This window comes from Xenia sp. Carnegie-2017, unplaced genomic scaffold (genome assembly GCF_021976095.1).
Source record: "Xenia sp. Carnegie-2017 unplaced genomic scaffold, XeniaSp_v1 HiC_scaffold_24, whole genome shotgun sequence".
Lineage (NCBI taxonomy): Eukaryota > Metazoa > Cnidaria > Anthozoa > Malacalcyonacea > Xeniidae > Xenia > Xenia sp. Carnegie-2017.
In genome coordinates, this window is record NW_025813487.1 from 4,037,344 (window position 1) to 4,051,668 (window position 14,325).

The window sequence follows — 14,325 nt, forward strand, 5'->3', positions numbered from 1 at the left end:
TTCTTACTACTTTTTTTTTAAAATCGTGATGCACTAGCTTTTGTCGGATAATTCGACATTTTATAGCCAGTTCATTATTCGTAAAAGCGCATGCTCTGTAAGCAATAATTGAGTATTTGTATCGTTTTCGCAGCTACGTGTGGACACACAAAACGCATCAAATTTGCATACATGTGGACGTGTAAAGTCTTGAATCCAGAAAAAATGTTTGCAGGTACAAATGAATCCGGGTACGTGTAGATAGGGCCTTAAATTCACTACCATAAATAATCCCTCGTGGCTTTGACTATGTTCTAAGACGGTTAGAGCTTAATCACTTGTGTCCTATGGGATTAAGAGACCCTCACATTAGATAAAATTCACTCTATCTAATCCTTGGGACTCTTAATCTCATAGAACACACGTGATCATGCTCTAACTCTTACCACAGTGTAAGAATATACAGAAAAGTCACTCGTGTCGGAACCTTTGATGTTTTTGTCCTCGCGCATGTCGTGCCGCGCATGGTGGCCGCCATAATTCCAGCCAGATGATTAAGGTTTTTGACTTTTTCCAAACCTTTAAATTGATCCGAACTTATTTCTTACGTCAAAACATACTTGAATTCATTACTCAGTATTGACGTCATTTAATTTTAATGGTTGGAAACAAGTGAGAAATTCTAATTATCTGGCTAAAATAATGGCCAACATGAGGACGTGTTGTACACCTGGGTGACCCTTCTGTATAATCATTACTCTGTAGCATTGTGCTGTTAGTAGTCACACGAATGTAAGCATTGTGAACAGATTTGGCCACTCTGTGCCCAAATCTTTCAATCTTTAGTTGTCACTATAAGAGACCACGTCTTGACCACGTTCAATGCGTTTAAATATAAAAATCGTTTTGAATCTTACGATTTCTTTTGCGTTTTAATGTCGTTATACAAAGTAACGATGCATGATGTTGTGGAGTAGGTTAGGATTCATAACACCTTAATCAATTTAGAAACTAGACTTTAATTTTGACCAAATCTTCATACAATCTTGCAGTCATATCTTGATAAGTTAAGGTTCTGAGAATGGTTTATAGGCGTTCTGATTGACGTCACCAACATCTTCAAGCCCAAAATCAATATTAGCACAGAATCATGACTATACAGAAGGGTCACTCAGGTAGCCAACGTCTCCTTACAACGGCCATTATTTCAGCCTGTTGATTAGAGTTTGTTACTGGTTTCCAACCATTAAAATTACATGACATCAATACTTAATAATGAATTCGAGAATATTTTGACTTTAGAAATGACTTTGGATCATTTTGAAGGTTGGGAAAAAGTCAAAAACCCTAATCAACTGGCTGTAATAATGGCGGCTACCATGCGCGGCGCAACATGCCAAAGAATAAAAACATCAAAGGTTCCGACACGAGTGACCTGTATATTCTTATTCTGTGATAATATACTGTGAGAATGGTTTAACTGCGTTCTCATTAACGTCACCAACATCTTCAAGCCAAATTTATAATATTAGCGTTATTTAATAGGCTAAATATGTTTAATTAATAAATAATTGACGTAGTATCACAGGAAAATAGTCAATTGTTACTAGCATTTCATATATATTAGTGTAGGGAGAGCATAGTTCTTTTGTTTGACAACAATAAGTTTCGTTTTTAAAAATTGGATTTGATAGATACCCAGTAATTTGTTCAAGTACAAACAATGAGTTTTAACCCTCTAGAGGCAGTTGATGCTCACAGGTAACAATCACCAAACGAGATGAGTAAGAACTTTTGAAATGGCACGGCTCCCAGAGGGTTAAACAATCCTGTTGAACAAATACATATAATGACATGCTTAACACTATTTATAAAAATACCATCCACTTCAAGCCACATATAAACCACGAGGCGTCATGGAAAGTAAATGTTGTTCATATGAGATGGAACAAGACTTTGCACATTAACGACAAGTGTAAACATTTGTGATTGTGCAATCAAAATAAAATTGTTGCCTTCAACTCTCCTCGATGACAAGTTATTTGAAAGCCACGATGTACAGATATATGCTATCAGTATCACATCCTAAATGTTGATAGCAGCAGCAAAATAAATTTGAGAAAAGAAAACCTCTATGAAATGTGTTACACACGTAGCTACTTGTTTCGATATCATTTATGAAAATAGATCCTACGGCTGTAAACTACAAATGTAAGTGACTATCTTGTGAAAATCTTACTTTATTGATGCTACTGATTTCTGGTTTGTTTCTTCAATGTCACATAAGCTATAACTGAATATATGCAATGAATATAAATACACTAACTTTGCTATCTGTCTCCAATGCACTATGTGGTTGAGTGCATAGAAGTGCAGTTTTCATAGATTAAGGTGTAGACATGCAATGAACGAGAACCGTAATTGTTTTCTTGCTCGTTTTTCTACGACTCTCGACTATATTTTTAGTAGTAGAATCTTGGGGAAAACAGAACGCCCTTAAATTCTCTCCTAACATTAACAACATGTGACTTCAAGATTCAATGAATATTTGGACAAAATTAAAGTCTAGTTTATAAATTCATTATCGTCTCATGTATCTTACCCTACATCATGCATATTTGCTTTGCATAACGACATTAAAACGCAAAAAAAAGTTGATTCTAATGAATTTTTTGTTAAAATACATAGAAGGATTACTTATCGTCTTTTGTGAAATGTGAATAGTTCCTAAGGGGCCAATTACAAGAAAAAATTTTAGTCATGACGTGATTAACCAAATGTTAACAAACAGAAACTTAGTCACTTTAACGTTGTAGAAAGAAAGGTGAATTCTGTCTCTTTTCTAACGAAGTACTGAAGTATGAGTTGCATGGAATAATCAACTAGTCTTAATGGTAGGCCTCGTAATATGAAAGCTTTCAATGTAAAATGCTTTGATAACGATGTAAAGCCTTTGATCGTTTGATCGACTAAAGCTATTCGTTCAATGTTGGTGAATGTTCTACCATTTGGATAGTCAAACAGAAAACAGAAAACAGAAAACAATTTCCTCATTCTCAATATACCTGATTAAGAATTTAAAAACGCAAAGTAACGTCATACCTGGAGTTATTTATCATGAAATGTCGTACATATGTTTCATATTTTCTTATATTGTTAATATGGTTAGAGTTGTGAAAGACCGTTACCACCTGTGCCATTCACTTCATTTACTCTTACTAGTTTGTCATTACTTATGTGTCATGGTGATTCATGGCCAAAAATGTTCATTTGTAGTTTGGATTTTTTGTGGATGTCAGTTGTTTGTTCATATAATGATGATGGGCCCCATTGTTATATGAGCCCACCTAAAGGTGGTCAGCTGATATTCATAGAAAATCAAATCTGCACTAAGCATTCTTTGAGTGACGATATAACTGGGGTATTGAAGTGATCCCTTTTCCTTCACTTGAAGTTACCATAAGAGTGCATTGTATACAGTAATCTATCGAGATGGTGATTCATAATACCAGTAGCCCCTTTATTGGTTACGTCGATTACTTTGTGTATGAAATGGTATAAACGTAGTGAATGGACATTGCATAACGGCATTTGTACGTGTGAACATTAATATTGAAATGATTGGACTATAATCTACGAAAATGGAAAACAAGCGAGTGGAAAACAATATCTATGTCTTGTGGTTTGTAAGTTGAGTAGATAAGTATTAAAATTAACTTATAGCTATGAGTAATTGCATGAGATATTCAAAAAGGATCCTGATGGTCTATTTTATAAGTTGAGCCATAATCATGAAAATCACCCATATTAGCTAAAAATGTCAGTAAAAGATGTCAATTGCTGTGAGAAATTAGCTGGCTTTCACTCACTACTTTTTACTAATTTTATTAAAGGTTTAGAAACAAAATTGCAATGCTGCAAGTAGGGCTTATTGAATTAATAAGATAAAAATGTTACATAAAATTTCTACGATATACACGTAAAAACTGCGCTGTGAAAAAAGTGAAAGAGACCTACTAAGACGCCTGGATTAGACGGACCAGGACAATGCTTGAAAATCAGTTATTAAAGTTTTGTTCTTTTCAAAATATATAATTTCTGATTTTATTCATTCATTATGTTGACATTTATGATGTGTTTTATTATAGAGGAGCTATGTCTATAGGGGTAATAACTAGACATTTAACGAACAATCAAGTTGGACAGAAGCACGAAGAAACAAGCGTCCTTATTGAAAGATTCCCACTTGCGTCTCTCGTTATGCATACTATTAATCAGTATAACGCATTTTAAAATTCAACCGTTAAAAATTTCCGTAAAACTGAATTTTCACAATTGTCAAATTTTCGGACAAAACACACGAGTGAAATCCAGCTATTAATGAAGGTCTTAAAAAAGCAACATAGAAATTTTGATCAAATGAAATCTAGTAGATATCAAAAATAATTTGTATGCAAGTCTCGACGTCACTTTGGTCATTTCATTTTTCATTGTTATTGGTAGGTGAATGATCAGGTCGAACGTACTGAATGAATTTTTCATATGATTTATGTATGAGCTGCTATTAGTTTGTATTTTTTGTCTATTTATTAAAATTTTTGTTAACACTCTGCACTTTTTTATTTTTTGTTCTCTACTAAAGTTTTCGTTTCTTTTGTTCAAACACAAAATATTTGCGGTGTCAATAAATAGGGTAGTCAGTCAACTTTTTGTCGCCGTTTTTTGTCGCTTTGCGAATTTAAGATACGAACGACGTAGCTACGATCTGACTACGGTGCATGTTAAAGTAGATCATCGGTATTATTAAAAACAACAAAAATATGAAACATCTTAAAACAACAAAATTTTAGGAAATTTTTTAAATTTTGATGTTTTTATTTATTCGAGGGTTTTTTACCGGATCCACCGGTTTTCCCTCCCATTTCGTTTTGTTTTGGAAAAAAAACAGTGTCCACATATGGGGCCAAGCGAAGTCATTTGTCATAACATTATTTATTTTAGCTATCATTAATATTCACATTTCTTTTTTATTTCTCGGCCTTTGGGTATATTTCCCAAAACACTTCGTTTAACCCAGTAAAGCCCCATATGACATATGTGTAACATTCCTTTCAGAGGACTTCTGTATTCCAGCTATTCTAGTTTTTTGATAAAATTTTGCACCAATACTCATCGTGACATTCTTGTAACACAAAATGAGTGAATTTGATTGGTTATTCCATATAGGGCGATCAGCATGCAATATACAAAATGGCCATCATCGACAAGAAGTCCATAAACACGCATCAAATATGTTTGATATAGTGTCCTTAAGTGTGACGTCACGTTACCATGGAGCTTAAAAATGCAGTTCTAAACAAAATATCTTATGCGAGCGCTTTGGACACGCTTCCTTTGTTTTGAATGTCTTTTTAATATGCCAAAAGCATTTTCTACTATTCTGCGAGCTCGGCTTAACCTGTAATTGAATATGCGTTGTTTCATTGTCATGCTGCGTTGACCATATGGTTTCATCAGATAAGGTTTGAGTGGAAAAGCATCATCTGCCACAATTACATATGGGATTTGAGTTACATCACCTGGCAAGGATGTCGGACTTGGCAGGTTTAGGCTGTTTGTTTTCAGTGCATTGCTTAGTGATGATTCTCTGAACACTCCACCATTTTTACCAATGTCAATATACAGAAATTTGTAGTCAGCATCAACCAATGCTAGAAGTACAATACTAAAGTTGTTTTTATAGTTAAAATAAAAGGAACCACTATTGTTGGGTGCCTTCAATAATATGTGCTTCCCATCCAAAGCACCCACGCAGTTAGGGAAGTTCCATCTCTCTGAAAAGGCTTGTTCTACTTTCCTCCAATCCTCTTCAGTTGTTGGAACCTACATGTAAAACAATTAGAATACTGCTTTACTGCAACCAACAAGTATTTGCATTGCCAATTAAATTAGCGAGGATAATGTTAATATATGTATTTTTTTGGAGGAAACAATTACCTTAATGTAATCCTTGAGGACTTCTGATAAAGCATCACATGTTTCTGGGATTATTTGCCCCATAGTTTGTCTAGCTATCCTGTACAAGAATTGTAAGCTGCTGTACGATTCACCTAGAGAAACACAATGAATGTCTCGCTTCTATTCAAACAACGCCATTACATGTTTAGCCTAAAGTCCACACATGTCCCCACGCTCACTTTTCATCGATACTGATACATAAGTTAGCAATTACAAACCTGTTGCTAAGAAACGTAGGGTTACTGCCAAACGTTCACCTGCTGGAATAGAACGTCTCATGTTTGTATCTTTTTTTGTTATTAATGGCGTAATCAAGCTTTCTAGGACACCAAACGATTCCGGATCCATTCGTAGAAATTTTTTGTATCCATTCGAATCTGACAAGCGCAATTCTTTCACTAAATGCTGGTATGCCCCATACTGCTGTCTTTTTTTCATCCATTCTCTTATCCAAACAGTTCTTTTTTTCTGTCTTCTGCGTCGTTGTTTAATTGCTATGTATAAAACAATGGCAAGCACAAGTAGCAGCGGTCAGGTCGTCTCCCGCCATATTTCAAAAACAAACAAAATGACTCCGCAAAGTTTCAGAAACATTTAGTTCGTTTGTCATGTTAAGTTTCTGAAAGTTTTGTATCGGAGACCATGTCTCGGAAACAAAAGTCTCGGAGACCACGTCGTGTGTCACATGCTTAAAGCTTTAATTATCCAGTGTAATCCTACAAAAGACAATAAAAAAACAGGAATGGTTAAAAGGTAATTCAAGGGATCAACTTTTGTTTAAGAAGTGTAAAAGACGCGGGTCAAACGGGCAAAATGGTTTACTGTTTTGCTCCTACATGTGGCCATTCGTCGGAGGGCAACACTTGCAAGTTCTTTGCTTTTCCAAGCGCTACAATGCTGAACGACGAGTACAAGAAATGGTTCGACTCATAAGGTATGAACGGATATTCAAAAAGAATTCCTTATTCGTTGAAAATTTGATGAATTACGTGATTTTAAGTGAGATTTACGGACTCTATTCAGGTGAAGAGTTGACATCAGGACATGAGGGAGAATCATCGAATACTGAATGATAGAAGTTTCAGCTAGTTGTCTTTTTAACGGTCGCTTTGTATTTTCCGTAGCGAAAACCTTAAATCTTAGTGCTTTGGAAGGTATAATCCATCAATTTTGAGGATCAAATTTTTATCACTTTAATGAAAGTATGACAGAACTACACACAGTTCACCTAGCCCAATTGTTTCATTGTAATGTGGCCACAATTTCTAACATTGTTATAGCATTCACTCATGTTTTGCGTGAAATTTTGTTTGACGACCTAATGACGTCGATTCCATCCCAGAAACAAAAAAACAAAATCTCTGCACCCTCCTCTTTCAGGCAATTTGAATCCTGTCTGCGCAGATATTGAGCTTGCTGCACCGGGATTGATGTGTCAGCAAAATGCAACCTTTTTGTCATACAGAGGAATGAATTCCTTTAAGGTAATAGTTGGTGTTGCACCAAATGGAGTCATTACTAATGTCAGTCGGCTGTATCCAGGTTCTATTTCAGACAAGCTCATTGTGCAACAGTCTGGACTCCTTAATCACTTGACAGCTGGAGATATGATTCTGGCGGACAAGGGTTTCCTTATCCAGGATGTTGTACCACATGGTGTCTGTGTCAATATTCCACCTTTTCTGAATAATGGAACTTTCACTGAGAGTGAGGTCAAGAAAACAAAAGCCATAGCTAAAGCACAGATTCTTGTCGAAAGAGCTAATGCTAGGCTGAAAGACTTCAAAATTTTAGGTGTCATTCCTTTGTATTTGCACTGCTATGCTGACATTTTGTTTCAGTTATGTGCAACACCTGTAAATTTGCAATTTCTTCTCATCAAAGAGGGATGCGAAGATATTGTTTTTGAGTAGTTTTATGCTTGAAGACTACATTGGACAGTTTTTTAATAATTATTGTTGTTCAAATAGAAATAAAATAATTTGTAGACTGAGGCTTACTTAGAAGAAAATACAGCTAGAGGGGTGGGGTGGAGCATTCTAACATAACAGTAAAGGGATGATTTTACCTCCTAGGGATTACAATATTTATCATCTGGTACAGCCTGGGTGTACATAGGGTGTCAAATTACATCACTGCGAGAATTCTTTTATCATGTTTAGGAGAACAGAAGTTAAAAAAAGTTTTGACATATGTTTTACAATGGATGTCTTTTTTGGGGATAAAAATAATAGCAAGTACTGCCCACAGTTACCCTTAAGAAGTCTTTCTGAACATTTCCCATGAGCATCCCATCATTTTATATGGGAATTTTCCTTCCCCAGGAAAACAACATTAAATGATGTACCATATTTCCATGTCTTTTAAATACCATGTTATCCTTGTGTTTATTAATAAAAATGCAAATATATGTATAGCCTGTTACCACAACTCCCTCACACCAAACTAGTAGTGGTAGGTCAATTTGAGGACTGAAAACCGACGAGTATCATTATCTTTTAAAACAAATCGTTCATTAAAAAGCCTTTTTTTATTTCACTACAAGAGAAAATCACGCCCTCGTGTTCATTTGGGCAACAAAAACAGTGTAAAACTTAATCTTGACATTTGGCATTCACCGTCACTTTATAAACCTTTTCTTTCATTCTTGCGTGTACTTGTCCTCGTAAAACACTCTGCTGGTAAGTAAATGCTTCAATGTGATCTGACGTAAGTGGTCTTCCCCCCTTTTTATACATTTCTTTTCTTCTGAGAAGAAAAAAAAAGCGAAGCGATGGATAATGTCTCCATTTTGAATCGAATAGGCGCTTGTTTGGAACTGAGATTTTTAGCACCATGGAAACGTGACGTCACCACTTAAGGACTCTATTTTTGATTATATAAGATATGAAATTACTTTTTTTATATATTTGAGCTTTTTTAGTGTTTATTTTCATATTAAACCAATAATGTGCTCTAGATTCAAAAGGTATGTGTTATTTTACTTCGACAAAACTTTTGTGTACATTGGTGTCACATTGGGCTTTCTGCCTCATAGCATATAATATAGAATGTTGGAATAAAGGATGCAGTATCGCTCAAAAGCAACATGATAACCTAATTACTTTGTATTGAATAAGAATAAGAGAGTATAAAGGCCATGTAAATAACATTGGAGTCAAAAATCTGCTCACAATGCCCAATGCCTGATAGTCAATTTACTACTGGAAGTGTAGACTGACTTGCTAACACTAGAATGAAATCTCTAGGTGATGGAAGGACAACATTTTGATGCTCACAATGTTCTCGACATCCTTGATTGTGACAATAGTGATGCTGGTGATTCAGATAGCAGCAGTGACAATGAATGTTGTTAACAGATACAGGTAAAAAGCTTTGTTGATTGTATTGGTTTTTGTACAAATGAAATTTAGATTTCCTATTAGCTTGGCTAACTGACACTGGAATAAACCAAAATAGAAATGCTATAATAGCAATAAAGAAGATTGATTGTTATAAAATTTCAAAATACAAATAAACTTGTCAGCAATTTTCAGTAAGGCTGATTATTCAAGAAGCCAATCATGCTAACCAGTACTTTTTTCATTTGAAAATATTTTTTTCTGTAGGGAGAATACTCTGGCAGCAGTGATGATGATGGTGAGTTTGAAAATGTGAGTAGGGAAATCTATGATAGTGATGACAATGATGATAACATGCCCCTAGCTTCAATGCGAACAAGTAAGCCGAGTTGGAGAAAAACTTCATTTGTTGTGTCGGAAACTAGTGTAACATTTACTGGTCCAAACGTTGAAGCCCCAGTGAACATGGAAACAAAAACTCCTCTTCAATATTTTAAGCAATTTGTTAGTGATGATATGCTTCAAAATTTGGTGACAAGCACCAATGAATACAGTGTCCAAAAGTCTGGAAACTCAATGGTGGAAAACTCAACTTCTACTCTTCCGATCATTGGATCACATACCTCTTTTCCTTACCTATCTCAACCACCAACATCCTAACATCTCCTTTACATCTGAACTAGAAAAAGACAACACGCTCCCCTTTCTTGACGTAAAAATAACTCGCTTAAACGGCAAGTTTTCCACCTCCGTGTATCGTAAACCCATGTTCACTGGTCTCTTCACCAATTTCCATAGTTTCATTCCCATTCAATACAAACGCTCCTTGATCTCCTCTTTACTTCACAGAATTTTCAACCTCTGCTCCAGCTATGAACACTTTCATATCGAACTAGAAGTTGTTAGAAAATTGTTCACCTTAAACAACTTCCCTTCATACATATTTGACAATCATGTTAACCGCTTCCTCAACAATACATTTGAACCCAAAGATCTTGTTCACACTGCTCCTAAGAAAATCATGTACTTCTGTCTCCCTTTCACTGGCCTACACTTTCTTCAGATTCGCACTCAAATCACTCGACTTTGCAATGCTGCCTTTCCTCATATCTACGTTCGCTTTGTTTTTCGTTCTTCAAGGCGTCTCTCCTCTTTTTTTCCTTTTAAGGATAGGGTTCCCAAACTCCTGAGATCTGGTGTTGTATACTCATTTAAGTGCTGATGCTGCTCTGCATCGTATGTGGGTCAGCCTTCCTTATGTCCACCACCATCTGCAGTTCTTTCTCATATAAGAAATACATCTCACTCTGCTGATTTTAATGATTTCTCAATTCTCTCTTCCTCCTCCGACAATTATGACCTTATGATTCATGAAAGCCTTCTTATATCCAAACTTAAACCCTCTCTTAACACCCAAGGCAACTCAATCCCCCTTCATCTTCTTTAATATACCGCCATTCTCACTTAATTCCGTCATCTAAACTTCCTACTCCCCTCACATGTAAATTAACACCCCGTAATATATACTTGTATTTAAAACCTCGTGTATATAAATTAACTCAATTAATCTGAAGATGTCTTAAGTTAAAGACGAAACGTTATTAATAAATCCTTATCTATTTTATTACTGTGATGGCTTTTTTAAAAGTCTTATGTTGGGCTATTATGTTCATATTGAAATTTCGCTTTCCGCCTGGCAAATCTCTGGCCATCTATAATGAATTCTATAATCTCATGACATGTCATTGACACGGTATGATTGCATGACTAGTAGAAATGTAAAATTATTGTGACAGACAAGCCCTTAGCAATTTAGTATTTTCACCAAAAATAGTTTTCAGTGAAAATTTTGATGATGGCATTTCTAAAGTTTTGCGAAATCTTATATATGACGCAAATGTGAAGATGTTAGCTAGTCACGTCACATGTATTATTAGACAGAGACTTTGAGCAGTGACTGTGGGGAGTGTGACAATCCCTATCTTTTGACGAAGATGTGAAAAATTTGATCAAGTGAAAAAGAGATTTATCCTATTGATAAGAGTTATCCACCTTTCGTACAGCCGGCCTCTGGTGGCTTGTGCAATTGATTACATTAATATATAAGATCGTATTTAAGTAAGAATTTATCATATGAAGCTCAGTTGATATAACTTGTGAATTTTGATTTGAGATCAATTAATCCTTTTATGTTATTGTACGTTAATCATCCATGATGAATTCTTGTGATGACGTTATAATCTCATGACATGGTATAAGATTATAGGACAGGAAGAAAGACATATACTGAAATAGAAAAAGCTCTTGTCATTTTCTGTTTACAATACCTTTAAATTTAGGACTTAGGAGTGTTAAAGTGTAAGAGCAACCTTTAAGATAATAGTTAAAACTCTTTTCCTTATTTTATAAATAAACACTTCAAGAAATACATGAAAAAATTTGTAAATAGATTTACCAAACGGTGACAGATGTCAATTTGCGCATCAGTGCAAGCTTTGATTACATCCATTTGCAATTGACCGTGCAGTGTGCATAGATGAAATGTTTGTTACAGTTTTAAAAATTTAAATTATTGATGGCTAAGGCGTACAAGTTAAGTAATGGAAGCTGTAGTTTATATGCAATAAATTAAGCGAACGTAGAACATGAACAATGTGATGGATTTTAGTAGAGGTAATAACGTCAAGTTTTGAAACTATAACAAACGTTTAATTTATGCACGCAGCACGGTCAATTGAAAACGTGCAATGCACGTGATAGTTAGTAAATGTTTGTTTTAACGTCAGACGAAAAAATAAGAAGTATATTTCTTGCCACAAAATTTATATACGCGCACTCCAAGTATATATACAGCTCAGTGTCATAAAGAAAAGTAAAAATCAATGGAAAAGATACCATTTAAAGAGGTATATAAATTACTCAATAAATTTCATAAAACCAATAACATATTTTAAGATATATATTTCCTTAATTTTTTTGTTGTATATGAAAATCTAAATAAATGAAAAAATATCCATTCCAACCAGTCAAGATATAGAAATTCGTAATCATGGAAAAGATTATACATTATTTTATTCACACATGTGTTGAATTCCATCGGACAGAACACGATTTGCCAAACCCAAAACACCCAGAACCAGAACGACAACAACTCCCGTCAAAACAACAAATTCCATTCAACCAAGGACAACAACGGTAATTTTCAAATTCGATCTCAAAACTATGAACTGGACAACACTTTGTACCATCCGGACACCATTGTTGCACTCCATGAATTTTTCCACAAATTACACGATTTACATTCTAGAAGAAATTTGAGTAATGATTTGAGTACATTATTTAAGTCATTTTTGATATAATGACATTTCTTACATTTATAAATATTTCTATTTAGAACTAAGAATACTCAAAAGAACATTTTACTCTTATTGATATTTCAATAATGAAAAACTGTGTGTTCGATAATAAAGTCTTCGTTTTTTCCAAATGTTTTGAGCACATTATTTAAGTCGTTTTACAATTATAATGCGTGGCATATTTTACATTTAAAAATAATACACTTTGAGATATTCTCAACTGTGATTGGTAGATTGCTGTGCGTTTTTTGGTAATTACCAATTTACCATATGAAAATGTATAATTGCTCTGTAAAGCTTTGAAAACATTCTTTAAAGAGAGGATTTAAAACTATCTCTCGTATGCATGTCTATGTGAACTTGTTCTAGAAATTACATAATTGCCTTTACTAATGATTTCTATTTTAAACTGAAAAATATTTTAGCTGTCTATATTTTTTCTTCTATTAACATTGTGATAATTAAAACTTGTTTGTTTGACATTAAAACTTATCTTTTCTTAAAATGTGTGTCCGAGAATATGGTTTAAAGGTTTGATTCACACACAAAGGTTTGATTCACCACAAAGTCCCCATCAGCAGTCCCACGATCGATATGCCTTTCACCTCGTACTTTATTACACTGACTGGTTAACGTCTTGATTTAGCATCTCTATTTTTGAATGACATGTTGTTTGTAGTAGAATATCAAACGTTTGGGCTCATCATTGTAAGAAAATCATTGTTGAAAAAAACAACGTTTGTATATGACGCTTTAGCGGAAACATTATTAGTAAATATCACAACTTTTACCGTTTTTGAACGGCCTGGGGCCCACAAAAGGTTTATCAGAACCCAAACGTTTGTCTACTTTTCATTAAATTTCTTATGATTTGTTTATGATTATATGACAGAAAAAATACGTAGCAAGTAAAATATAAAGGTTTAGCTCTCTGACGCTGATTATCAAAATGTGTTTACTTTTTATTATAAGTTGTGTTTGTGTTAGGAAACCAGAATTATTAAGCCAGTGCAGTGAAGTCAGTGCAACAAAGCCAAAAAGCAGAACATCAAATTCATAAATAATTTTTGTGATCGACTGAGAAAATTTCTCTTGCTCTATAGAATAATTTTGATTGCTTTCATGTGACTCACGTTGATTAATTCATGGTTATGGACTTTGCCCCACTCCTTATTATTAAATGTTTATGTTTGATAAATATTAAGACGACCAACCTCTTTGTACGTATTTTCCAATAATGATTTCGTCGGTCTTTCCTTCATTTGCTTGTATCGCTCCATTTTGACCAAATCAATAAAAACCAGTAAACACAACAGTATGTAAGCTCTTTTCATAGCTAAAACAAAATGATCAAATGTATTTCTTTTTTTACATATTACATTTTGTAGCAATAATGTTGAAATTACCTTTTCTTGTACTTCTTTTTGTAACAAGTAAAAATGCAACAAAATAAATTAGCAATAATTCTGTCTACTTATATCGACCTACTTTGAAGCTGTGGTGACTTGTGCAATGAAGTGTTTATTGTGAGATCGTATTTAAGTAAGAATTGATCACATGAAAATCAAACGATATTCGTGTGAATGTTGGTTTGAGATCAATTAATATTTTTATGTTTTTGTATCTTAGTC

General features: G+C 34.3%; 1 protein-coding gene and 2 long non-coding RNA genes across 3 annotated transcripts; 2 read left to right on the plus strand and 1 right to left on the minus strand.

Annotated features, from left to right (window-relative positions):
* Positions 1 to 3,283: 3,283 nt before the first annotated feature.
* Positions 3,284 to 4,525, plus strand: LOC124451887. The gene is made up of 2 exons (XR_006950730.1): positions 3,284 to 3,661; positions 4,483 to 4,525. It is a non-coding gene; the product is annotated as an uncharacterized LOC124451887 (long non-coding RNA).
* A 2,784-nt stretch (positions 4,526 to 7,309) lies between these two features.
* LOC124451884 lies at positions 7,310 to 7,984 on the plus strand. The gene is given in 2 exon segments (XM_047002475.1): positions 7,310 to 7,392; positions 7,394 to 7,984. Coding segments are annotated over 2 exon segments (591 nt in total). The 5' UTR covers positions 7,310 to 7,318; the 3' UTR covers positions 7,911 to 7,984.
* A 4,128-nt stretch (positions 7,985 to 12,112) lies between these two features.
* LOC124451886 lies at positions 12,113 to 14,322 on the minus strand. Its single transcript, XR_006950729.1, has 3 exons — positions 14,101 to 14,322; positions 13,909 to 14,030; positions 12,113 to 12,641 (listed from the first exon to the last, which is right to left on the minus strand). It is a non-coding gene; the product is annotated as an uncharacterized LOC124451886 (long non-coding RNA).
* Positions 14,323 to 14,325: the final 3 nt, after the last annotated feature.